This window comes from Nicotiana tabacum, chromosome 11, assembly GCF_000715075.1.
Source record: "Nicotiana tabacum cultivar K326 chromosome 11, ASM71507v2, whole genome shotgun sequence".
NCBI lineage: Eukaryota > Viridiplantae > Streptophyta > Magnoliopsida > Solanales > Solanaceae > Nicotiana > Nicotiana tabacum.
The window spans coordinates 20,700,042-20,727,772 of NC_134090.1; the positions used below are offsets into that span (position 1 = coordinate 20,700,042).

Here is a 27,731-nt window from a genome sequence, read left to right on the forward strand (position 1 = left end):
CTCACTCTGTAAAGCATTCATTCAATTTCAGGATCAAGAGGAAGGAGATTGTTTGCAGTTCTACTCCTCCGCATTCAAGAGAAGAGCCTGTGTTAACACAAACAAGGTAAACTGAAAATTAAAACTTGAATAAATAACTAATAAAAGCTCAATTCAGTCAAGTAGCAAATTTCTAAGTCCCAGGCAACAGCGCCAAAAACTTGTTGCGACCAAAAACACTCACGCAAGTGCACGTGATCGTCAAGTAATAAAGTAGTGAGTAGAGTATCGTTCCCACGAAGACTTGTGATTAACTATTGACTAATTCAAACTCAATTAACTTATCGATTCAAGAGATTTTTCAAAAAATATAGAAGTCACTAATTTACTACCTAAAACTATCAAGCAATGAATTAACTAGAAATCAACCGAACAAATAGCAATTTCGAATAACAATCAGTAGGAGAGAATATTCCAAGGTCACGGGCTAGTTAACAATCGTGTTGCATTCTTGGATTAAAATGAATAATTGATTTATCTGGATTGTTGATTGACAGGGTTGATATTACTCATAAGAATCTGTCGAGTCCTTACTTGCCTATTCAAGTTAACTTAATGCCTATATGTCTATAGAATTAAGAGTAACAAGAATGCGTTTATAATTCCTGTATTTCAACCAAGCAAGGCAATTAGGTATATATCTATACTAATTGTGAATCCATTCCCCGATGCCCAAGTTCAAGAACTTGCTTTATTTAATTCTATATGCAATCTAGAGATCCCACTTTCGAGTTCAATTCTAAATTTATAGATAGTATCTCAGTGTTAGCTACTCAGCAAAATAATTAAAAACAGAATTAAATAAACAACCCAATATGATAAAATTAACTTCGTTAAATTAAACCTCAAACAACAACATTCATGTTTTACCCATGACCCTAGAACAATAGGTTTTTAGCCACTCATAATACTAGGTCTAGGGCTTAGTCTTTCTTTTATACGTGTTGGATAGGTCTAGGGCCGAATAAACCGAGTCCCGGGCAAAATATGACAAAACTCACGTCAACGGCGCCTCCACCATGGAGCTGTCCAAATTTTCAACTCTGTTTCCAATGCCACAGGTGGCGCCAGGCGCTGTCTGTGGCGCCCAAATGCACATTTTCCCAATTTTGTTCGTTTTAGCTCAAATCTTGCGCGTTTCGCCCCCAATTGCTCCCGAATCACTCTTACAAGTAAAAATACTTCAAATTAATATAAATCATAGCATTTAACACTCCAAATTCATGAAACAAAAGTAAAATATGAGGCGATATACATAGAAATATATATACTTTAAGCTAAACATCACATATATTGGCAATTATAGGAAGGAATGAATAGCAAATGAACCAAGGCATATTGAAGACATGTTAGCATATGAGTAAGGTCCTAGTTATCAAAATATAGTGTCTGTGTTTTAAAAAACTAGAATGGCATGAAACAAGCTTAGAACGGATTTTTAGGCGGCATTAAAGAGCATTCCAATATACACAGGACATAGTAAAAAGTTCATTCAAGTAAAAAAAAAAGAATCTCTATAGAGTTAAGGTACTATCTAAACACAATATGCAGAAACAACATACAACCACAATAGTCAGACTCATGGTAAAGTGATCCAAAATTAAACAAGTTAAGATGCTACAGGGTACAGAATCAATCTTAGGAGATAAGAGATCACAAAGTGCAAATCATAGTGAAGTATACCACAAGCAGTAGACTGATTACCCTAAGAAAGTTCAGATTATGCTGAGTATGAGTAATGGGGCATCATTTAGAAATGAGAAAAGCATATTACCATTAGTGGTGAAACAGGGACGTGGGTTCAATATGCTAAAGGGCATGCTGATAGAGAGCAGGGTCAAAGCATGTTAGATAAGCAAACTACCACAGAAATCTAGAACAGGTTTAGCCATACAGTGAATGTATATATTCATGCTTTGCACTCAATCCACTAGTCGACTAAAAGAAGTACAAATTATGCAAGTAAGGCATATTCGAATAAAAGACTAAATTAAACACAGAAAGAGACCTAAACAGTAGTAATTTTAACACATTGACTAGTCACAATTCAATAGAACCAGGCATGCTTGAAACTAAAGTTAAAGAGACCTAAAGAAGCAAACGGAATTACACACAAACACAGCTCAGGAAAACATATTGAGTTGGCTAACTTCAGGAATGAAAACATGTACAAACCATAGATGCTTAGGAATGAAATTTCAAAGTCTAGTAACTCACCAGTTAAGCGAATAACAATAAAGAATAAATTTCCACAGAAAACCCAGAATCTCTAATATGTCAAAGTTCCCAAGAGCTTCGATGAACTTAGGGCAGTGCTCGCACAAGGAACAAGTTTAAGATGTTAATGTCCTTGGCTTTCAGCCGGCCAGTACAGAATAGCAAGCAAGAGAATAGCAAAACCTCAAATTTTAGTAAAGAATTGATTTCAAAAGTTGTCCCAGAAGGGAAAATGAGGAGGTTTATATAGTAATCAAAAATCGGGCAAACATATAAGGAAAGAAAGTAAAATAAATAATAAACACGGAAAAAAATGCAAATCAATTTGAAATCGATTTAAGAGAGAAATTCGGTAAACCCTAGTTTTTAGGGAAAGTGCAAATCACAAAAATCCAAATGAAATCGGACTCACAGAATACAGAATCAAATGCGTGTGGATGAAATACGATCCAAATTCAAGAAATAGGATTCATTCGGACAGAATCAGAGAGTTAGTGCTTGCCATATTTAGGCAAGTACTAGGTGATACCATGAAGAATCAACCAGTAGCGGTAACACACAAATATGGTAAGTAAATAAGAGAAAAATTTCATTGTAGCCAGGATTAGGAGAAGATTTGGAGAAGACGACAATTAGGATTTTTGGTGGGGAGGAGCATTTGAGTGCGGCTAGTCAGAAACAATGGTCTTTAGGGTTTAGGGGGGTTGGGTTATAAGAGAAGAGGGGTTGAGGGTTGTGATCCGTTGATCATTTTTGATCAACGAATGTGGTTTAAGGGGTCTGAGTTGGTTTTGGACTGGGCAGGGTTGCCTGGGATTGGGCTGAGGTCTGGGTAGTTTAGGTCTGAAAAATAGATAAAATTGGGCTATTATTTAAATACCCTAAAATTTACCAAAAAAATAATTTATAAAAAATACTTAATAAATAAAATAAAATATTTTTTATGCACTAAAATGTTTTAAAATAATAACTTTGTGTTACAAAAATATAAATATTCTATTTCGGCACAAAATAATATAAAATAAAGAGCAATTGTATGAATATAGGCCATTATTGCAAAATTAGACAAATAGCTTAAAAAATGCTAATGTAATTATATGTAATGAAATAAAATGTTTGAAACATATATTATAGGTGCCAAAAATAATTATTTTAGGTAGCTAAGTCATCACAAAATAATTTGAGGGATAATTATTAGATATTTATATAATAAAAAATGTAAAAGAAATTAATTTTGAGCTTTAAAAATTATGAAAAATTATAGAAAATGCTTGCATATGTTTGTAATCTAAATAATGATGCAAAAATGCTATTTTGAGAGTACATATGTATTTTGAAAATATGAGGGCAAAATTGGGTATCAACACCAATTATGCTTTTGGTGGTCGCTGCCAATTTGGTGAGGCCATCCGTTTCGATGTTCTGTGCTCGAGGTATTTGATCGAGCTGACATTCGTCTAACTCGGGTAATAGTTTGCAGACATCGACCTGATATTTCTGTAACCATTGCTCCTTAATTTGGAAAGTTCCTGTGACCTAATTGATGACGAGTTGCGAATCGCATCGAAGGATGACTTGTCGTGCTCTGTATTTGAGTGCTAATTTTAATCTTGCAATCATGGCCTCATACTCGGTCTCGTTGTTAGTCATATTAGGGCATCTTATGGATTGGCGAACCACTTTGCCTGTTGGGACCTCAAGCACGAGTCCCAGTCCAGATCCCGAAGGCGTTAGAAGCGTTATCGGTGTATAAAAACCATTGCTCGTGTACTTTGGTAGAACTAATGGCATTTTCGCTTTTGACTTCAGACATTATCTTTGCACTGAAGTCGGCAAGAACTTGCGACTTTATCGATGTTCGCGACTGATCGGTTATATTGTGCTCGCTCAGCTCTATGACGGACTTGGCTAATCTACCCGACAATACGGGTTAGTGCAAGATATTCCTTAAAGGAAAGGTCGTGACCACCAAGATAGGGTGGCACTGGAAATAAGGTCTAAGCTTCCGTAAGGCTACGACCAGGGCCAGAGCTAACTTCTCCAGGTGGGGGTACCTTGTTTCAGCGTTGACCAGAGTTTTGCTGATGTAATATATTGGAGATTGCGTACCTTTATTTTCTTATACTAGGACTGCACTTACTGCGACATCGGACACGTCCAAGTAGACAAGGAGGCATTCTCCAAGTTCTACCTTGGCGAGCAATGATGGCTAAGATAGGTAGGCCTTTAGTTCTTTTAAGGCGTTGGCGCATTCGACATTCCATTGGAATTCGTTATCCTTTTTGAGTACGCCAAAAAATTTGTGGCACCTATCGGATGACCTCGAGATGAACCTCGACAAGGCGGTTATTCTGCCGGTCAACTTTTGCACTTGCTTTTTGCTGGTTAGATTTTCTAATATTCCTTCTATGGGCTTGATTTGGTCGGGGTTGACCTCGATGCCTTATTGTGATACCAAGAAGCCGAGGAATTTCCAGATGTTACGCCGAAAGCACACTTTTTGGGTTTTAACTTCATGTCGTACCTTCTGAGTAGGGGTAAGGTCTGCGTACATATTACCCTCCCCAGACCCCACTTGTGGGATTATACTGGGTCGTTGTTGTTGTTGTTGTTGTTGTTGTCGTACCTTCTGAGTATGTCAAAGGCCTCCCTCAAGTGGTCGATATGATCTTCCTTTCTTTTTGACTTGACCAACATGTCGTCAATATAAACTTTCATGGTCTTGCCGAGTTGATCTTTGAACATTTTGGTCTCCAACCTCTAGAACGTTGCCCTCTCATTTTTTAACCCGAGCGGTATCACTCTGTAATAGTACGTCTCCTGATGAGTGATGAAGGTGGTTTTTTCATGGTCTTCTTCCTTTATGATAATTTGGTTGTAGCCCGAGTAGGCGTCTAAGAAACTTAGCAGTTCGTTCCCGGCTGTGGCGTCGATGAGTTGGTCGATGTGGGGCAGCGGGAATGAGACTTTTGGGCAGGATTTGTTTAGATCTGTGAAGTCCACACACATTCTCCACTTACCGTTCTTCTTCTTTACCATAACTACATTGGCGACCCACTGAGGATACTTCGATTCTTTGATGGAACCATTCACTAACAATTTCTCGACCTCTTCAGGAACTGCGTCGTTTATCGCGGAATTGAACTTTTGTCTGATTTGCCTTACTGAGGGGTAAAACAGGTCGACGTTCAACTTGTGTATTGCTATCTCCTTTGAGATACCTGGCATGACTGCATGGGAAAAGGCAAATAGATCTATGTTATTTCTTAAGAATTGATGAAATTTACCTAGGTCTTGGAATTTATGGCTAATAAAAGCTTTCTTGCTGTGGTCGTCATCGTATCGACGGGGTCGAGGTCCTCTATGGTTGACCCTGTGGCTTCTATGATTTCAAGGTCGCTGATGACGTCCTCCTTTTCATCGCCATCTAACCCAACTTTGTTAATTGATATGCTTCCTTGGCCTTTCCGTTCAGCTGTTGGGTGTACATGCAATCTTGGGCGATGCGGTAACATTCTCGGGTCGTACGTTGCTCTCCCCGGATGCAGAATACTCCCTAGGGGGTGGGAAATTTAATGACTTGGTACAAACTGGAGGGGACGAATTTCATGGTGTGTATCCATGGTCGACCTATGATGGTGTTGTACGCCTATCTTGGTCCATGATGTGGAACGTGGTCTCTAGGGTGACGCCGCCGGCCAGGACAAGCAGTGTGATTTCTCTAGATGTTCCCTCAACTGCATTGTTAAAACCTGTTAGCGTGATGCAACGTGGCACTATCCTATCCTCGAGCTTTATTTGGGTAAGAACTCGGGGATGGATGATGCACGTGCCGCTTCCATTATCGACCATGATACATCTTATATCAGTATCAAAAACACGTAAAGTAATGACAAAGGCATCATTGTGAGGAAAGACCAAACAGTGGGTATCCGACTTATCGAAGATGATACTTTCTTTGAGTTCGTCATATTGTTCGTGGGTGATTGACCGCTTGAGATTGTGAGTAGTGGTGAACTTCACACTATTGATAGATATGTCGTCGCCTCCCCCGATGATCATTTAAATGGTTCGAACTAGGGAAGTTGGTTTGGACGGCCCTTGATGTTGCTCTTGCCCTCAAGCGAAGTTGGCCCTCCCTCGATTGCTCATCAACTCTTTTAGGTGCCCTAGGTGAAGCATGTACACGACCTCCTGTCTGAGGTTAATGCAATCCTTGGTCTTGTGGCGCCGTTCTTGGTGGAATTCGCAGAGGGCATTTGACTTTTTGGTGCTCGGGTCGGACTTTATATTCTATGGCCATTTTACCTTTGGGCAGAGCGTTTCCAATGCATAGACTATTTCTAAAGGGGAAACACAAAAATTGTGAGCCGATAGCAAGGGGGCATACCTTTTTTGTTTTGGTGGATTCCTGTTCGCGGTCTGGATGGACCTTCATCGTGACGTGGAGGCGGCATGAGGGTGCCTCTGACGTAGGGATGATGTCTTTCTCGATTAGGTCGTGACCCCTCTAGATCCTTTATGCTTTCGTTTCTTCGGTCTTTCCTAGATTCCATTTGGACTAAAGTTAGACGTTGAGTAGGTCCGTTGAGATCGTTCGTCGGCTCTCACCTCGGCACAATAAGCATTATGTATTTCTTCCCACGTGGTGGGAGGGTACTTCATTAGTCTATTCAACAGTTTCTTGGTTGCCCTCGACCCGTTCCTGTTCAGCCCGTTTTGGAAAGCTGTTACTGTTATCCCCTCTGATAAATTTGGAATGGTCATTCTCACTTTGTTGAACCGGGCGAGGAAATCCCTGAGCCCTTCGCCAGGTGATTGCCTGATGGCAAATATGTCATTCACTCTGGCTTCGCTTTCTTGGCCCCTGTATGGGTGGTAACAAATTTGTCGGGCATTTCTTTAAATGTCTGTACGGACCGTGCGGGCAGTTGTGAGTACCATGTTAATGCTCCTCCGGTTAGGGTTTCACCAAACTTCATCAGTAATATAGATGGCACTTGCTCCTTAGCGAGGTCATTGCCTTTCACTGTGGTGACGTAGTGGATGATGTGATCTTCAGGGTCTGTCTTGCCGTCATATATTTTCAAATATGACGGCATATTGAATGTTTTTGGTATAGCATACAGTGCGGCCTCATCACTACAGTTGTTCCACATACCTATCGGCATCTCACTTTCGTGGGAGTTTTGGGGCGCCTGGTATCTTATTTACCATTTCTTGATGCTCTCCTATTTGGTCGCGGAGTGCTTTGTTTTTGTTTTCCATCTCCTCCATCTTTCTAAGGATGGCAGTGAGGGCGTCGCTACCTGCATCATTAACAGAGTGAGCGATACCTGTCGAGGGACGTTGGGCGTGTTGCTCATTGGTTGTTGTGGCTACGTCGACTCGCACACTCTCTCTGCTCGCCCTTGGAGCGGGTTTGTCGAGTATACTGTTCAGCGTATTCATTAGCCATGCCTCTAGTAATTTTTTTACGGCTGGTGGCGCTTCTTCCGTAGTGGATGTAGAGGCTCCCTTCCCATGAGAAGCGGTAACGCTGCCATGAGGGGGAGGAGAGTCACTTTGCCCAAGTGAGGCATTGGGTGTCACGTTCTCCTCGTCCTCTTCATGAGTTTCATTGATGGTGTTTAGGAGATTAGCAGTGAGGCCTGCCACTGCTTTTAGTCTTTCTTCTCCATTTCTTGCCATGTTAGATTATGCAAGTAGGGGAAAGAAAACTTTGCACTTTGCTATTGGTGTGTTTTTGTAGATTTAGAAAGACTATGATTTTGACTAGAAAGTCCCCACAGACGGCGCCAAATTGTTTGACTAGAAAGTATACTACTATTTGTTAAACTAATTTAATGATAACTGAGATGAAAGGTGAATCCTAGTCAAGCATAATAATTCCTAGATCTAGTTTAGAGTTTAGGTGGCACCGTTTACCAAATGCTTATAACCGTATATTTAGTCATTAAATGCACATTTTAGGGAGTAAATGAAGAATGAATAATGAACAATAAATATGAGAAATGACAATAAATATAAATAGTAAGAACAATTTACCCAAATATCAAATGATGTGGAAGATTCTCCCTCCTGACAACGAAATGTGGTAGTCACCAAGAATATGAGTAATGCACGTGAGTGGAAAAGAATAATAATTGATGAAATCAATCACTATGGAAAGGTAAAATTTGTATTTTCTCTCAATGGTCAACTTCTTACAATAGTTTTCTCAGATTCAATCTTACGTGCCCCTTTTTCTTCTCCCTCCCCTTCTAATTATATGAGATATTCTCTAAAACCCCTAAAAAGTACAATAAAGAGAATATTCAGAAGAATATTCCTGTCACTAGTTCCAAGACCACACTAGCCGTTATTCCTATTCTTCGCTATTCGACCTCGACCTTTACGACTCGCTCAACGACTGCTCGTTGTTAGGCTTTGGTCGACCTCGTCCTATCTGTCCAACTCGAAACACAATCTTTTTACCTTATGATCTTTCCCCGCTCAACTTCCTCAACAAGAATTTGACCCGTACAAGAACTGCGTATGCTAACATATTAGGCGTATTGCCACACTAGTGATTGGTATATTAAATTCGCACTAGGTTGTTAATAGGGAAATGAGTTTTATAAGGGATCTTAGAAGAAGAATTGTTTTAAAATAAAATTATTCACATAAATTGTGAATTGGTTCCTAAATTGTTAAATAATCATTAATTTTGACTTGTTACTGACTTACCGGCCTTGTTTATAAGTAAGCCGGGACAGCTGTTACAAGTAATTTGTTGGTAGATTGCTTTATACAAGGTAACATATTTATCAGTCTAGATTATATAAAAAATTTCTCCAAGCTGGTAATTCTTTTATTTTAATATTCTATTCATTGGATGATGTTACCTAATGAGTTTGCATGTATATGGTCATCATTCCTTCTATTTATGTAAAGTGGAGAGTTGATATTAATGATTGTCTTAGAAATGGAGAGATATTAAGTCTTCGAAATTCATTAGTCTGATTAATTCGAATTCACGTCTCGTTAGGTCACTAAAAAAGCTTTCTTACCACAAGTTTATCTATAGGATTACCCTTTATTTGAGATAATGATTTTGCATGTACTCATTATTTCTATTTATAAAAAGTTGAGAGCTGATGTTAGTAATTTCGCTATGAAATGGAGAATTTATAAGGGAAACTTACACAAATGTTCCAAATAAGTGTCAACTTACCAACCTCTAACCATTAGTTATAGACTTACCAAAACTAGTCAAGTACATATAAAAATTGAAAAACCAAATAAATAAGGTTCTTTCTCTCAAAGAATCACATGCAAAAATCACATTCCATATTTTTTAAGCGAGATTAGCAACATTAGATGCAAGATGGAAAGGAAATTTCATGGATGAGGTAGCAAATAAGGTGATGAAATACAAAAAAATATATATATAATATTCCAAAAATCTAAGCAAAAAAGGAATTTTTTCAATGGGTATAGTTGAAATTCATTGAAAATATATAAATAAGTCAATACACAAAATTTGAGGAAGATTGGAGGTGATTTGGACTGGTTTTGTATCAAAAGTCGTAATTAAATCGAGTTCAAAAACTTCTCTGCGACACATGTATCAAACATGTATCACGCATGCATCTCACACACAGGTATATATGGATATACATGTGATACACACAATTGATACAAATATTATACATAGGTGATACACAAATGATACACATTGTGATACATATATCATTATTTTCATGTTCAGTTTTTAATTAAAATTTTCAATTCAAACCACCTCAAAACTTTACCAAATCATCCCAAAACTGAGATTCAAGCTCCTTAAGATGTGCCTAATCTATTCTAATAACACCCACTCAAAAGAAAGCAAAAATTTGATAATTTTTTTTTTGCTACAAATAGCTAATTGGCTAATATTAGTAATATTTTATAAATTGGTCAATTTTGTAATGAGGTACTTATAAATGGACATAGTTGGTAGTTTCCCTGCTATAAATGTATTGACTTTATTAACCTGATTTTGCATAGTGTAGGGCCTATTAGTAGTTTATCTATTCATATGTGCTATTCAAATTAGTTCGAGACATGGGTAAAGCTAGAAGCCTGAATATGTGTTCGGCCAAACTCACTAAGTTTTTGGCCAAATAGTATATTTGTATTGAAAAATTTGTTAAATATATATAAATATTAAATTTAGAGCCTAATTATTAGTACTTGAAATAAGTTAGAACGCCTAAAGTTGAAATCATAGCTCGGCCTCTCGATGTCAATTTCCTTGACTTTGGTAAAGCAAAAAATGAAAAATAACTATGAGATAAATCCAAAAAAAAGAAGAAAAACTGAGTTGAAAAAAGCGACAGTAGTTAATCAGTTTCGTCATTTTCTTCCATATAAGGCAACAGTAAATAGCCTGCAGCTAGAGAGCCAAAAATTTGAATCAAACACAAAACGCAACAGCCAAACTATAATTTGTCTCCTTCAACCTCTTACCAAAACCACCATATTCATGAAATCTGTGTGTCAATTTTGTATTTAAAGAGATGTTACACAACTCAGTTTCAATTTCCTCTTCAATTTTTGAGTTTTTAATTGACGAAAATGGATAATAAAAAAGCTTTCAATCAAAAACTCCTTGATCGTGTCCAGGAGTCAATGGAAGAAGAGGTACGTCAATGGCGTCCGAACTTTCTACCGTATATATATATATATTTGGTTCTGTGAAAGATATACACGTTTTTGTGCTGTTTTTAGGATATGAATTGCGAGAAAATGGATGATGACGTATTCAGCCAACAACTACTTGGTGATATCTATCAGTCTCTCGAGAACGAGGTACGTCATTTGCACCGCACATTCTAGAAACTTTTTTACAGTAATTAGGTATTTCGAACCTTAATTTTCTCACTTGCATTTATGCGTGAAGGCCGTTACAGTGCATCAAACATGTGATCTTCTAATTACGTATAGAGAAGCTCTATAGTTAATCCTTTATGTTTATTAGTAGTACTTACGATTTTTTTTTGTTTTAGTTAGAATCCTTTATTTTTCGTTGTTTAAAATTTCGTCAATGTTCATCTACTGAAGAGATCCTTTTGTAAGGTGTTTATTTCTTGTTTTTAAGGTATAAATTTAATGATATGGTTAGAGAGAGAGAGAGAGAGAACAGTTTGATTATATGCGCTGCGCTTTCTCTCTCTCTTAATCTCATGGCCACTCTCATTTTTCTCTGCTATTTCTAGGTTTCCAATTGCCAGAAAATGGATAAAGGCGCACTCGTTCAACAAGTACTCGACCGCATTCAGTCCCTCGAGGATGAGGTATACCAATAAGGCTGCATTTTCTAATAGTTTACTACTTCCTTTTTCCCAATTTATATCGCAGTGTTTGACTCCGCATAGAGTTTAAGAGAGAAAGAAAACCTTTTGAAATTTGTGGTCTAAAACAAGCCATAGACATTTGTGTGGCTATAAATCATCTCATTAAGAGTAAAAAGAAGTTTAAAGTTAAAATTATTTCTTTATAAGGAAGCATGACATTCTATTTGGAAAACTAAAAAGGAAAGTATGCCACATAAATTGGGACAGAGAGAGTAGTATAATTATTTTCTTCTAATTTTTGAACCTGAATTGTCTATGGTCTTAAATAGCTCTTGCATAAAGTCTTCCTCGATTAGTATGGTAAGTGGAGAGTGGACAAATAACATTTGCAGCCTTGTCTTGCATTTAGCAAAGAGGCTGTTTTAATGCCTCGAAACAGTGACTTACATGTCACTATCGAGACATTGAGTAACTCCATTGTTGTGTCAATGCTTGTCCTTGTAGAATCTACAGTGTAGGCGTAAACATTTATGTACATTAGTAGTTTTTTGTTTTTGCTTTAGTTAGAGTTTTTATTTTTCATTTATTTAAGTTTTTCTAGGTTCATATAAAGGCAGAGATCCTTCTTCGAGGTGTTTACTTGAGTTTTTGTATTATTGAATGATGTGGAATGTTAAAGGTATATCAATCACTGGGGATGCTTTTTGCAGGGTTTGGTTGATAGCTATTTCCAAATTTGCTACTCGTTGAAGGAGGACAACGGTCCTTATTTCTTCCTGGAGCTAATTCCGAGCTTTTTATCCGATGCTCGCACTGTTATGCGTGACATGGCTGAGGCCCTGTATGTTTTCGTCATGTTGATATGCACATTTTGTGTTTTGACCTACATTGTTGATTTGTGTTACTCTCTTTCTTTAATTTTAGTGAGTCACCAGTTGTGGACTTTGATGTTTTGATTGAGCATTGTATCAAGCTGAAAGGAAGTTCTGCATGGTAAGTTGTATTTTGTTAGAGTAGCCATAAATGTTCTTTCGCTTAAAGCTTATGTAGATACTTGATATTTGTAACATGGTCTTACGTATTGTATCTTGCAGATTGAAAGTAATAGACATTGTATCATAAAAGCGGAATGGACAGAGAAGATTCAGATAGGAAACACTAACTAATTTGCAATTGAGGCAAAGTTGATTTTATATCCAGAAAAAAAGCCGTTTTTAAAATACTTAATCTAAACATTGCTGTCTGTTCATATCTTAATGAGGATTTTATAAATACTTTTTCCACCAAAAACTCTCTGAAAGTGGATCATCAATCTTTTATTGAATAAGCCACTGTTGGAATCTTGGGTTAGCCTTTGCCTCGATAATTACTTACTACAGGAATGATTCTAATGATACTGCTCAACTTATTTTGCAGCCTTGGAGCCTGTAAGATTACGAATGTATGTTCTGATTTTTCCAAGGCCGTTAACAAGAAATCCAAGGATGAGTATGATTCTTTCTTCATCAGCTTGATATTTGTATACAACTCCTTGTTTTCTGGTTTTACGATTGGCTTGCTTGTTAGGTAATCTGTTTGAATTGGAAGCTGTTTAATACGTGTCCTTATTCATCTCAAAGTCGACTTCTTCACATTGAAGATCAATTTGTTTTGAAATGTAGGGATCTTGTGGTATCTCACTGGCATTGATATAGTTCTAATGGAGATAGAAAGCTGATGGTTGAGAGATCTTGGCTTTTTATAACCATAGCTTCCGTTTAGGTGGACAGTTTAGAGTGCATTCCCTTGAACTTGCGAATTTAAGTAAAGGAAAATTGAGATTCATCTTGCCTGGAAACTCATGCATTTTATTGCCATTGAACCCATTAAATGTTTTCCTTTCTTCTTCTTTTCCATGAAAAGAAGAATCTAGTTGTCATCTTTACAATCAACTCACTCTGTAAAACACTTACGCTGACAAAAGGAGGATACAGTCAATTTCTAGTTTTCCACTTTCTCTGTTTATTCTTATAACATGTAAGCACACTGCATAATTGGTATGCTGCTTATTCTTGCTTCTTTTTCCTTCTTATGATAAGGCTGGGAGAGAAGGCTCTTACAAGACATATGAGTTCACTTTATTTAAGACCAACTTTAGGATAGTGCAAGTCTAAATGTGGGAAAAGATTTTAAAGAAAAAGTTCTTTCTTATTCATGTAAGCATATTGCATAACTGTGATCTTGCTTTATGTATTATTTATTTTCATCTACTATTAAGGTTGGAAGACAAGGGCCGACTCTTTTATGATGTGATATCTTAGTAGAGATAATATACATAAGAAAAGGGAGATCAAATATTTGTTCAAGATATTCTGAAGATATATGTGTATAGATTCAGTATTATCCAGGATAAAATTGGAAACTTTTGCTGGTTGAGCTCTTCTGCTTCTTGTTCTTTCATGTCAAAGGTGGATGACTGTTTCTCTCAGCTATTCTTTTATTTTTTATTAGAACATAATAGTTTTAGGAAGAAAATTCTTGCAAGCCCTGGATTCAAATCCCTGCTTGGTGCATGATGTATTGGAGCCATCTGCATTTCATTTGAAAAGAATAAAAAGAAAGAAAGAAAGAGTGGCCATCTGTTTTGTCTATAAGGTCTTATCAGGGGCGGTTCAAGCATTTTAGTGGCCTAAAGCCAAAATTTATTTCGAGGCCTTAAATTTAAAAAGTAAAAACATATTTTTTTTTAAAAATAAATTATTGTTCTAACTTTTTGAGATATAAAGTTGTAAATAACTTTTTTCTTATCAATTTCTTCTGATAATTCTTTTTCGAATGACAATATAGTCAATTCATTTAATCTTTCTTAAAATTATTGATCCTAGGTAAGATTTTACTAATTTTAATTTTAAAAAACTTATTTCTATTGAGGAAACTATTACATGAACTATTAATATTATTTTATAAAAAAAAGCATTTGAAAAAGAATCAAGTATTTTTATTTGATTGAATGTATCGATTAGAGCATTATTTTCTACTTGTACTATTTTCTTTAATATTTTAATTTAAAAAATAAGTTTAAACCATCAATATCAGAGTGACTATTATATTTTAAGGAACATTCAGGTTAAGACAACATTGTTTTAAGTTCTCGTCATCTAATGATCTCAAATTTTTACCACACAAAATTTTAGCTGTCGAACTTTTATACTCTTGGAGAAAGAAATAAAATTGAAAGTATTTAATCTCGTGAGAGAAGGGAAAGAGATATTGTGACTTGGAAAAATAAGAAAGAAAGTGTAAAAATTTAAGTATTCATACCTCCCATAGGCCATAATAATTATTCTGATGTTGATAATTTATTCACAAATATAATAAAATTATCTTTCTCTTTATATGAATATATTTACTTTTCAACTAAAAGTAGTCTATTTTAAAAAAAAAATATATATAAATTACTTAAAAATAGGGCCCCTCAAATTTGGGGGCCTAAAGCAAGTGCCTTACTTGCTTTACCATAGAGCCGACACTGGGTCTTATCTGGAGATAACTAGTAATTATATTATGAGATTAAGGAGAGCATTTAATTGTTTAAAGGCACTCAGGAGTACACCTTGATGTGTAGCATGGGTAGTTTTCTAACTTTCTTGAGGAAGTCAGGTGGAGGTGAAATACCAGAAAGGTATATGCATGGACATTAGACTTTTACCTGAGACATACACCTGTTTCCTTTTGCCTGAAGTGTATGCATGAAAAGCTTTTTCTTTCCCTTGATGCAAAGAGGAAAAGTTAATGCTTAGCTTGGCAAACAGGGATTATATCAAGCTCACAACACGTGTAGCTGGCATATGTGGACTGTATGAAGCTTTACCCAGCACGCAAAACACGAATAGAGTTACATTCCATTTCATGGGATTCTTCTTATCTTTTGAGTGTATTTTCATATTGTATCGTTAATTAAGGCATATTCAATGATCAAGAAATAATAAATGATAATATGCCTCAGAGATCATGTCCTTGCCTTCTAAAACACTGACGCACTTGAGAACTGTGTAATCAAGTTAATCAACATTTCAAATACTTCAAATACTTCAACATAACTGATCTCAAGTTATAACTGTGCATTCTATGTTCCCTCATAGGAAGATCTAGAAGTCAATGAAGTTTTGGCTGTTCTGGTTACTGGAAGTGGTGGTTATGCGAGTGGTCTACTCTCTTGCATACTTGTCTGCGTGGTTTTCCATTACATGTGTGTGGATGTTAGTTGTGCGAGAGGATGTGCATTAATTGTTTTGAAATAATCAGAATGGTACTAACCTTGTTGCTTGTATTTTTTGTGATGTGGAATGTTCCAGCGTTAGCTTTTCTTATTATGGTTAGAATTTCATTACCGTTTGATATCTTTTCTTTTTTTTTTTCTTTCTCTTTAGAATTTCAAAGGCATAGATTTACTTGATAGTAGTGTGCTTTCTCTAACAAGAAAAATCCTTAACTACCCTCTGTGAGAATCATCTTGTTGGTCATCCTAATTTGCAAATATCACGAAGTCGTCCTGTTTGGACAATATCTCAGTGAATTTGGAAAACCCAGTATTTAAAGTTGAAGTTAACAAGGAGTATTTGGAAATTAAATTGTGTCTGGACATGAATTTCAGTTGGAAAAAAGTTGAAGTTTGTCAGTGTAAACCATTATTGCAGTTGAAATAGTCCTCAAACCAGTTTTTGAAACTTCAAATTCTCTATTTCAAGTTGGAATTGATATAATGGACAAAATAAAACATAACATTGATTTGCAAATAATATTTCATTGCTTTCGTGTAACATATTCCAAATGTCTTAGTGGTTATCTGACAAAACGTTTCCCCTTGGCTCTGTAGGTGTTTGCGGATATTAAGAAACATCAATCGAGAGTATCGTGATCTTCAGAGCAAGTTGGAAAGCATTATGCAGGTACTATATTGTCATGTTTACATTTACTCTAAGTCTTTTGTGACTTTTCAACTGTGTCATTTGGTAATACCGGAGAATCCAGCTTCTTCATGAGCTGCCCCATAGATGTCTGGGCAAATGCTCAAGAAGTGCTTTGAGCAACTACATTGACTTTCACTTACAAATACACCTATTCTATACCAGTCTTTCTAACAGGTATAAAAGTAGGGCCTTTCGTGAATAATTCTAAAGCAGCTTAATATGATTTTCTTAACTTATTTTGTCATTATTTAGCCATCTATCAAATTTCTTCTGATACAATTGTCTGTCTCTGTTGTACCAGTTAGTCATCTTAACATTTTTTCTTATATGGTTTTTTATGTTTCATTGCTCTAATACTATAGTCCCTCTGTAGGGCAGTTAACTCATTATACTCCAGAAGATTATAATGCTGTCAGCTGACAGAAATAATGAACCTGAAATTATAACCTCTTGAGCTTGTCCTGATCAAAATTACATTTTAAAGTTGAACTAGAGGGTAAATCTACTGGTGTGCTGGCTCGCTACATTTATCTTTTACTCCTAAGTTATATGCTATGCAATGTTGATCTCAGAAAGATGTCATATATCTAGCTCTTGTACATTTCCTACTAGATCCCACTCCTTCTGTTCTTGATTTTCCCACCTAAAGGTCTTTCCTGCATTTAATCATGTGAACATAGCTAGAGGAAAGACAAATATAGAAGAGAGATAGAAACCTTAGTAGGATTGTAAAAAAACTTTTTTAGCACGCATGGGAGTTACCATGAATGCAGCACCATGAGATACTTGATAAATTTCTATTCTGGTGGTATTCCGTTCTCTGATTGCAGTAAAAGAGAGAACCTGAAGTTACTAATTTTGGCTTTTAAATTATGAGGGTATGCTTTTGTTCGTCAGGAAACCACTGCTTTTGCTAATCATGATAAATAAGAAATTTTGCTCGTATCTATTCCTCTTACTTTGACTAAACCATTCAATTTCAGAGGAGGTTTTATAGAGTAATCAACCTAATTTCTTCTTGCATTTTTTGTTTTCAATTGTGATGCTAGTAGAAGTTTGTGTAAATTGTCTAATAACATTCTTCTTTGCTTGTAAATGAAGCTTGAGAAGGAAATTGTTTCTGCTGAGAGCTCAGAGTCATGATCGGTCACTGGTGATTCTCTCATCCTAACGGACTGGAGTAACCGTAATATTCTGTGGTTCCTGCTTTTTTTTTTCTTTTTTTTTTTGTGTGCGTGTGTAATGCGTTTTGCTTTGATCCTTTGACTATCATTTAACCTCGTGAAGCCCGGGACAACAAGAGTAGAATGATTAAAAGTTGGAGTTATGGTGAAAAGTGTGCAACTTGCAAGGTCCTTAACAGAGGTGAACTTAGGATTTCTATAACATGGGTACTGGGACTTGATCCGTGCTCCTCTAGGCAGATAAAACAACATTTAACCAAGTGCACAATTTAGCTTTTTTGGAGCATGGGTGCCAGCATATAATATTAGATCAATTTAGAAAATATATACATAAAATATCTAGTTTTGCGGAGAGACCATGGGGCTCCACAAATTAGGCTTAAATCCGCCCCCGTCCTTGTACATTTTGATAGAGTATGTGAGCCTAGTTTGATAGATGTGCATGTAACACGTTAGGTATCAGATAGAACTGGATATTAGCTCCATCTGCTAATGCACACAGTTGAGATTGCCAATAATATGCACATGCATGATATCAGCTGTCTTTTCCCGCAACTAGGTCAAAGCTATGGTGGTGTAATAATAGATGCTTTTAAAATCTCTCGAGTAGAACTCTAGTTTTGACTAAGTTATTAAATGTGCTCTTTAATCTCCCTTTATTTCCTCATACGGGCCCTAGTGTCCCCTCTATATTTCTATTGGTGGTTCAATTTTTGTCCTCTTTTTTTTTTTTTTTTTTTGGTTGACAATAAAGGCTTCAGATCTAAAGATGGGGAATCAAGGAAAGGCCGAATCACGGACATCGTTTCAAGAATGGATCATATCGTTGGAGAGTTTGAGAAAGCTGCTTAGGTTTCCAGAATGTGGTTTACAATTCTACTGCTAGAAAAACTGTGAAAAATAACAATGTTTAAGCTTTTTAAATTACCTATACCGGTGCAACTGTTTTGTACTACACGATAATTATAGTATCTTCATCTATTTTATCTTGTTTTATTTTACTGTGTTCTTTTATGGTTGAAAAGTGAGCTGCTAATTAAGCTAGATAGTAAGAGGATTCTTAAATATCTTTTTTTTTTTTTTAAACTGAGCTTTATTAATTAAAGGACTATTCGTTTTGTTAGGTGTTTATGGAAGGCCTAAAAGGATGAAAAGATCGCTCTTTCGCAATTAGCCTTGACCTTTTTCTTGAAAGCCAAACATCAAATTGTCTTGCAAATTATTTTTGAACTGTAAATGCTGTCGAACTTCTCGATAAAGGAAGTGTATCAGACAAGATCAAATGAAGTTAAAACGGTTGTGTCCTCTTATTGGAGAATCAAACACTTATTTATTTGTTCATATGTATTAGACCACCTTTTACAGAAAAAATAAAGAGTCAAGAAAGCATACTGTATTTTTGTTAATGGTTGCTCTCTCCAATTTATAGAAGTTTACACTTGTATAACATATTGCCTTTATTCATAAGTGTTCCCCAGAATAGAGTCCATGTCCGAAGAGAAAGTTATACAACTAGGGAATGGAAGAGCTTTTCAAATGGATGAAATGGGGATTCAATGCTTGTGCTTACAAGAAGCTTAAAAAAAGGGCAACTCAGTGCACTAAGCTCCCGCTATGCGCGGGGTCCGGGTTACAAGAAGCTTCTATAATAAAATAAAATTGCACAAACTTGTCTATCAAATAGAGAAGGAAATATTTTCAACAAGCTATTAGCAAGAAAGGAAAAGAAATAATTTGTGCCTTCAACCACATAAGACATGTTTTACTTGGGACTTCCCTGCTCTATGATGATTGATTCTCCATATTACCATCTAAAAGTTACTAATAAATCTTCTGTTCAGTCAGCATCAGCATACAGTTGACAATAAGTTTGTGCTCCAGGAGGATAAACTGGACAACTTCGTGAGTTTCCTCGAAAAAAGTGGTATTGATCTGAATAGGTTCAGGTGTTAATTTGTATGTGTGCCTCTTTCCAATGGTATGGAGGACGCCATTTAGACACGAAGGTGTAACAAAATTGGTTGAACGATAAGAGAGCTACTCCTACATCATAGGATTCTTTGTGCCCCCACTAAATCTCTCTTAACCTTGAGAAAGTTTTCAGCATTTTTTGGCATTTCCATTTCAAATGTACATGCCAAAGATTACTCAATATTAGAAAGGTATTGTCCTCGAGTGAGGAGTACCACAGCTATGGTATTGGTGAATTGGTTGAAGAAAGCAGGACCCAAGCCCCGACAGAGTTTGAGCACCCGAAGCTTCAAACCATAAGATGTAATCAAGAAGAACCAGTTGGAAGAGCCATAGCACTCTGATTGTATAATATCAGCAGCAGCTTTACATGGACTTTATCCGCTAGTATCCATACACCAGGGACTATTATTTCTTAAAAAGAGATGTAACTCAAAATTTGAACCCAAGGAGGAGGCAAGCTCATATAAGCTAGGGTATCACTATCTTTGGAATGGTCAACTGGAGTAGGCCGAAGAATGGATGTGTTGCTAGCTACAGTCAGAGCTCAGGATTTGAAAATTTGTTGACCTCCCAATAGTCAATCAACTATGTCTCAATAGTAAACTAGTTGGGGTCAATTGAATGAATCCTCTTGTATCTACCAAGAGGATTCACCATGGTTAGACTATCTCTATGCTGCCTGTCAACCTAGTGTAATCCTTCTCCTCAATTCGGGCTTGAGACCGAGTTTGCTTGAGACATATTGAAGTCATGGAGTTGACATTGTTGACCTCTCACACAGAGATTCCAGCCAAGAGCAAATTAAAATATTTGCGCTTCTTAAATATCGCCTGTCAATCACTGGTAGATGAATCTATACAGATATCTTGTATACTTACTCCTCAAACTGCAACGAGAACATGACATCAGGCACATATCCTGAATCAAACAATTGGGCCGTCAACCCAGTCAAAACTTGCTGCAGATAGCTTTCTTGAAGGGACATAATATTACACGCAGAGAATGTATATATTTTATTCTGCAACTCAGTCCAACTATATCCAGTTTCCTTCTTTAATGATTTCTCCTTTATCAGCTTTCTCATCTTGGCCGTTTCATCCCACATCTGTAACTCCGCATAGATATTAGACAATACGATATAGGCTGAAGTATCATCTGGATCAATACCTAAAATCTTTTCAGCGGCATATTTCCCCAAGATGAAGTCTCCGTTAGCTTTGCAACCAGACAAGAGGCACCGCCACACCACCTTATCTGGCTCCCCTGGAAAGTTCTTTATAAAACCATAAGCTTGTTTTGTTTGTCCTTTGCGTGCAAATAGACTCACTATACAAGCCAAGTGATCTGTCCTTGGAATGATTCCATAAACCTGGGTCATGCTATTGAAGTGATGAAGTCCCTCATCTAAAAGTCCAACGTGTCCACAGGCAGATAATACTCCAAGAAATGTGATATCATTAGGTTTAACCCCACTGTTTTGCATAGTAGCATAAATCTCTAAAGCTTCTTTCCCAAACCCATGTTGCGCATATCCTACAAGCATGGTGTTCCAAGATACCAGGTTTTTCGTAGGAAGGATGTCAAAAACTCTACGTGCTTCAGAAAGTCGTCCACATTTAGCATACATATCAATGAGGGTGCTCCCAACAACCACATTGGAATCAAATCCAGGCTTCAGAACACGACAATGGGATTGCTTGCCCCATTCAATAGCTGGTAAATCCCCACAAATGCTCAAAATGCTAGAGTAAGTGTAAAGACTCGCTTCGAAACCCTCAAGCAACATCTCCTTGAGAAATCTGATCGCATCTTCATATCGACCTGAGCTCACACATGCAGCAATTAGCGTATTCCAGCTAACAACATCATGTTCTTTCATTTCTTGAAAGAGCTTTAATGATTCCTCAAACAGGTCACTTTTGGAGAAAAAGTCCATCAAAGCATTGCATACGAAACTAAATGAGTCGAATCCCAATTTTACAATCCGGCAATGGATCTGTTTCCCAACTCGAACTCCTTTTACATCAGCAAAAGCTCCAAGAACTGATGAAAAAGTTGTCTCACTTGGTTTCAAGTCTGAGGAAAGCAACTTACAGAAAAGGTCAATGGCCTCTCTTCCACTCCCTAACTGCACACAGCCACCAATCATTGCAGTCCAAGCATGCAATTCCCATGCATCTGCCTCATCAAAAGCTCGACGTGCCAAGTCCAATACACCACATTTTGCATAAAAATCAATCAAACCAGTCACCAAAAACTGATCCATCCCAAAACCAGACTTGACAATCAGACTATGAATTTGCATACCAAGTTGCAAACTTTTCATAGCAGCACAAGCATTCAAAACACTCCCACAGAAAAACTTATTCACTATCCCCCCTAACCTCAAAGCCAACAAGAAAATCCTCAACCCTTCCTCATACTCCCCACACTGGCAATAACAAGAAATGAGAGAAGCCCAAGTTACAGAATTGGGTTCCAAAATGCCATCAAAAACCAATCTTGCTGACTTCAACAACCCACATTTGCCATAAAAATTAACCAGACAATTAGTCACAAAACTATTAAGGCTCTCCTCAGTTCTATACATCCTCCCATGTAACTCCTTCCCTGTTCTTTCAGCTCCTAAACTAGTGCAAGCCGATAAAGCAGCTACATATGTATAACCATTTGGAGCAAACCCATCTTCAAGAACCATTGATCTAAAACAATCCAAAGCTTTCTCAGACATACCCATTTGAGAATATGTGGAAATCAACGTTGTCCAAGAAATGATGTTTCTTTCAGGCATTCTGTCGAACAGTCGTTGGGCATCATCGAACTGATTGAGCTTTAAGTACATGGCGAGCAAGTGATTGTTTGTGAAAACGTTTGCTTTGGACCCAAATTTGAGTAGCTTTGCATGGACTGCCTTGCCATTGAGCAGGGACTTTGAACTGGTGCATGCCCGAAAGAGTGGAGTAAAGGACATGAAAGAAAATATAGAGTAATAATGACTACAGTGAATATGTAAAATATTTACCTAGCGATTTCTAATTTTAAACACAAACATAAACTTAGGCTATATATAACTTCTTGAAACTCTTGAGAAAAATAATTTTGCCTAATGGTATCAGAATGTAAGTTGAGTTGACTAGGAGATAAAATGGTTAGTATTACTTTTTATTGTTTTAATCATTTATGGGTTTTTTTTTTCTTAAGGAAATTGGCTCATCACTTCTTATCATTGAATCGTGTTAGTTATCCTATTAATTAATGTCTAACTTAATTCTTTTAGATTTTCACTAAAATAAGTTAACATTATGAACTAGTGAAAGTGTCTTATAATTTCTTGTGGTACTCAAAATACATCCCGCCTAACAATAATAAAAGTTTAGTGACTTTAAATTAATCACCTTTCAAGAATTAGTATATTTTTTCTCTAACCAACTTTTGGAGCAAATCAGAAGATACTTAATTATCATGATTGGCTTAATACACACCCCTCTCCAGCTTGCACATTTCTGGTTTACACACCCCAAAAAACGACTTTCTTTTTACACTATTTATGGTACAGGTACTTCCTAATTATTTTTTATTTTTATTTTTTTTACTTCCTAATTATTGAATCCCAAATCTCAAGGAAGAAACCTTTATACGGTAGAAACCAGGCTCGTCTACGATCTGGTAGATCGAACTCGGAACATGAGGTACTAAAGATCGACCCCCGGTCTCACCGGGCCAGAACCCGTGATCAGAATGTCCGTTTTCGAGAACATTGAGTGTGATCCCGAAATCGACCCTGACCCCAAACGAACTCGAGAAAACATTGTTAGTGTAACCAACAGAAGACTGAAATAACAGAAGCCCGAAATATTCATGACCAGTCGAATATTACGACGGGAATCTCGGCACGTATCAATGAAGAAACGACAAATCAACAAATTAGGAGATTTTTACCTTCTATAGAATTGTACCTAAAGTAGGACTCCCCTACTATATAAAGAGGGTCAGATTACTTGTAAAATACATTGTAACACGCATTCTAAAGCATTATATTATTATTTTCTTTCTTTAAGCTCTTGTTCTTCCGTATCTTGCTATCGATCGAATTGCATCCGGTTCAAGTGTGATTGATTTTTCCAAGGCTGTAACAATTCAAGTTGTGCGGTTTGAATTTACGTTATCATTGCTTATTTCAATTGTATTTTTAATTTATCGCTTTGTGTCAATTTAATCCACGTATCCTTAAAACCACTTACAAATTCAATTGTTATCCGATTTTGAGGATAAATAGTTTGGCGCCCACTGTGGGGCTAAGGATACTAGTGATTGTTTGATACAAATTTTCATAACACACACTACTTTACACTTGTTCTTTGAAGTGCCTCTAATTTCAAGTTAAAGCTCAAAATGTCAAACTCACAATTGGCACCCCTACTTGTTGAAAATGAATCCAGTCACCACGGTGAAAATAACAACATAGCGCTCGGTAATAAGGTACCGGCCGTTGATCCCATCGTAATTCTAGCCGTGGACCCGTTGGACGCTAACTCGCATGTGGCTATCAATACAAATCTGCCTACCGACCCCGAGAATAACATCCATGGTGGAGCCCGATCGGTAACGCAAAATACTCAAAATAATGGAGGGGACGAGATCAATTCACAGATGATCTTCGAAATGCTACAGCTCAACAGGCGGCAATAGCTCAACTACAGAACCAAAGTCGTGCACTGAGCAGAATTGAACCCGATCCGTCCCGGGAAATCACCTGTAGGGACGAACCGGTCGTAGAGAGGTCGAATGGAAACGAATTGGGGACTAATACCGTGATCATAAAAATGCTCGATGAGCTGACAAAATGGATATAGTCAGGGGAGAAGAAAATCAAAGCAAATGACAATGTCACGACCTAAGCCGATAGGCTACGACGGGCACCTGGTACGTTACTCGACCGAGTACCAATATAACATAGTTTTCTTATCGTGTTGTCATGGGTAAATGGTCCAAAAGGACCGTCATGAGATAACCAGAATAAAATATAAGGGAATACTAGATATAGGACGACCCAACATGATATAGAAACTTATACATGTGACGTACAAGCCTATAAGACCGACATGATCATTTGTAAACTCAAAACATAGTCCTACAAGGCTATACAAGTATCCATATACCTGACATCTGTATACAAGCTTCTAAGAGTACATAAACGTCATAAAGGTTGGGACAGGGCCCCGCCATACCAGTCAATACATGTCCAAATCATACTGACCAAATAGGCAACTCCAAAGCAAGTGGAGTGCACCAACACCTTCGGCTGAGCTGATAGCCTACTAGAAAGACTGTCAACCTGTCTATCGGAACCTGCAAGAATGAAATGCAGCATCCCTAGGTAAAAGGGACGTCAGTACTGATAAAGTACCAAGTATATAAGGAATGAAAAATAGTATATAAAAGACATGAAAGAAACATGGAGTAATAGACTTGACCTGTAAGTTTGTATTGCTCTGTGAATCATGAAACATTTATAATGTCATGCATGTGTCTGTAAGTGTCATATCATGCATAGGTATATGTGTACATAACATCATCAAGCCCCTAAGGGCATCTCATCATATCATCTCGGCCTCTGTAGGCGAAATCATCAATATATACCAGCTGATCAGGTGGTGGTGCGTATATAACGCCATAACCTTTCCCCTTACCCCATATACATATAATATACGCGTATATAATACTATCTAGTCATGGATCAATGTACATGTATAAATGAATGCAATGCATAAGAAGTAAGTCAATAAGATCTTTTGTAATGTTATAAGATCATTATGCCTTCGGATAAACTTTATCAACTTACGTATTTTCTAAGACCCATGAAGAAACAATATAATAATATGACACATGGGGATTCAAGAACATAGGCAACCTTAGTACTTCTACGAATAGAGTCACTTGTGAAAGTTGCGTGTTTGCTCGTTTCGCTGTATCATATGGATCATGCCAAAAGGAATTAAAGGACAGCCTTAACATACCTTAACTTTGTTGAGTCCTTAATATCTTCCAAGCAATTCTTCAATTAACTCAACTAAATCTACCATAGCATAAAGAGAATCAAAATCAGTGTTGAGTAAAGGCTAAGTCTGCAACTTAAACTAGTAGCACGTTTATGTAAATTTGGGCAGCATCTCTCCTGTAACAAGGGCCTCCTACAATACAATATACCAACAAAACAACCAGAGAAATTCAGCAATATATAAATATCAATAACAAGACTCTATATAGCAACAAAAAGTCACAACTACTTCACGACGAGCGGCAAGCTCCGATTAGAATCTGTATACTCCATATCACCCCTTATAGACTTCTTACTTCAACTTAACAGTATCATTAACATGATAATGAAGTCATTCATCAATGATTACATCCTTATACCATATATTTATAACAACAAAAATAATCCACAACTCCAACTATCCTCAATTCACTAGTTCATGTCTAGTCCATCCATTTAACTTAATCAACATCAAGATAACCCTAAGAACATGCAAGAAAATAATATAAATACCTACTACAGTAGCTTTAAGTTAAAATCCAATTTATATTTAGCTTACAACAACCCTCAATGGCAATACAACACCATAGAAGTGACATAAGCTAATCCAAGTATTATCTTGTAGTTTATCATCCTAACAACTTAACCAACATACAAGAAAGATTAAGCACAATTAGTAGGCTGTTATACTCATCTTATCCAGTAGAAACAACTTGAAATTTCAGCCAAACACAGCCCACAACTATCCTCAATGACAACACAACCTCAAAGAGGTGTTGTTCTTCACTAGAACTAACTTTTGATGTTGAAATATGGTGTAATCACTTTGGAATCACTTCAAACCCTTATGGTATCTGTTAAGAAGGGTTAGGAGAAGTTTGGAAACGAATTTGACTCGAAAATGAGAAGAAAATAGGCGGCCAAATCGCTTTTAAAGTGAAGTAGGTCGAGCACCGCCTAAGTGGGTCTTGGGAGCTGCTTGCGCAGTCTCGCGAAAATACGAATATCTATCTACTACAATGTTGTATCGACAAACGGTTTAATGAGTAATTAATAGATCTTTAATTTGATAGGTATATCATCCAATAATTATAAGTATATTTGGAGAAAAGCTCAGCTATATTTGGCCTAATTTTCAGCATATTATGAATGTAACTTATGATGACCTTTGCCAACTTTTGTTTCACTGCTTGCTTGACTTCAAAACGTATCACACGACTATCATAAGACTAAAATAACTTATATCATAACCTCCTTATCATGTTAAGAACCCTAGTCTCACCCCAAAGTACATGTTATAACATTTCAAACTTGTCAACTTTCGACGAAACGTATTTTCTTCAATTGGTTTAGCTTCTAAGCTTTCCAACCATTTTGGTACTTGTTATTCATCATCTTAAAGATTTGTAACCTCAAAGGTAACATGATTAACTTACTTTATGTACTTTCAAAAATGATCTCATTTTTGAGCTTACATTAATTGTATAACGACGTACTCTTACGTGCGAAAACATGGGGTGTAACATCATTCCCCCCTTTGGAACATTCATCATCTCGAATGTTCACTGATGTGCTTATCAGTCTCATAATCTATAGTCTTGCAAATAATTTAATATTGTCCTTGCCATCTAAGCAATTGTTCTGTGAATAAATTCAAAGGCCAGAGCATTCCCCCCTTTAGGCCTCTTTCTCACACAACAACTTGTGGTCGGAATCCTTCCAATCTCGTAATTGTTCCTACCTTCTATCATGCAGCATGTACGACTCTGACCTTGTAAGTACGCCAATGCGACTATTCTCTCCTTTTTCCTCCAACTTTTAGCCAATATCTAGGCCTTACGTTGGGAACATATACAAAATTTGGCAAGTTGTCCCTCTGGGCATCTATAGGTGTACTGAAGTTCTTCGCTTGGTACTTTGTTGAACTTACGACTATTGCTATATTTTGTTTCATAGCCTCCGCTATCTATCCTTATGACTTTATTGCATCTAGGTAGGTTATACTATA

The 27,731-nt window shown here is 36.8% G+C and overlaps 2 protein-coding genes across 4 annotated transcripts; one reads left to right on the forward strand and one right to left on the reverse strand.

Annotated features, from left to right (window-relative positions):
- Positions 1 to 10,641: 10,641 nt before the first annotated feature.
- Positions 10,642 to 18,713, forward strand: LOC107761905 (histidine-containing phosphotransfer protein 2-like). 3 transcript variants are annotated; one of them, XM_016580198.2, is made up of 9 exons: positions 10,642 to 10,926; positions 11,014 to 11,094; positions 11,502 to 11,579; positions 12,290 to 12,420; positions 12,504 to 12,572; positions 12,996 to 13,067; positions 16,435 to 16,507; positions 17,630 to 17,714; positions 18,474 to 18,713. In XM_016580198.2, the coding sequence occupies exons 1-8, from the start codon at positions 10,861 to 10,863 to the stop codon at positions 17,669 to 17,671; spliced, it is 612 nt and encodes a 203-aa protein (XP_016435684.1). In that variant the 5' UTR covers positions 10,642 to 10,860; the 3' UTR covers positions 17,672 to 17,714; positions 18,474 to 18,713. The 3 variants fall into 3 exon arrangements, with proteins under 3 accessions (XP_016435684.1, XP_016435683.1, XP_016435682.1); XM_016580197.2 differs by having other exon boundaries at positions 17,630 to 17,681; positions 18,467 to 18,713; XM_016580196.2 differs by having other exon boundaries at positions 10,643 to 10,926; positions 18,467 to 18,713.
- A 431-nt stretch (positions 18,714 to 19,144) lies between these two features.
- On the reverse strand, positions 19,145 to 23,107 carry LOC107761904 (pentatricopeptide repeat-containing protein At3g53360, mitochondrial-like). Its single transcript, XM_016580195.2, has one exon. It carries the CDS (start codon positions 22,655 to 22,657, stop codon positions 20,561 to 20,563), a length of 2,097 nt encoding a protein of 698 aa, XP_016435681.1. The 5' UTR covers positions 22,658 to 23,107; the 3' UTR covers positions 19,145 to 20,560.
- Positions 23,108 to 27,731: the final 4,624 nt, after the last annotated feature.

Coding starts and splice junctions, on each gene's coding strand:
- LOC107761905 (XM_016580198.2), top strand. CDS start 10,861: ATGGATAATAAAAAAGCTTTCAATCAAAAACTCCTTGATCGTGTCCAG. Junction 11,095..11,501: donor ATCAGTCTCTCGAGAACGAG/GTACGTCATTTG, acceptor TGCTATTTCTAG/GTTTCCAATTGCCAGAAAAT. Junction 13,068..16,434: donor AACAAGAAATCCAAGGATGA/GTATGATTCTTT, acceptor TTGGCTCTGTAG/GTGTTTGCGGATATTAAGAA.
- LOC107761904 (XM_016580195.2), bottom strand. CDS start 22,657: ATGTCCTTTACTCCACTCTTTCGGGCATGCACCAGTTCAAAGTCCCTG.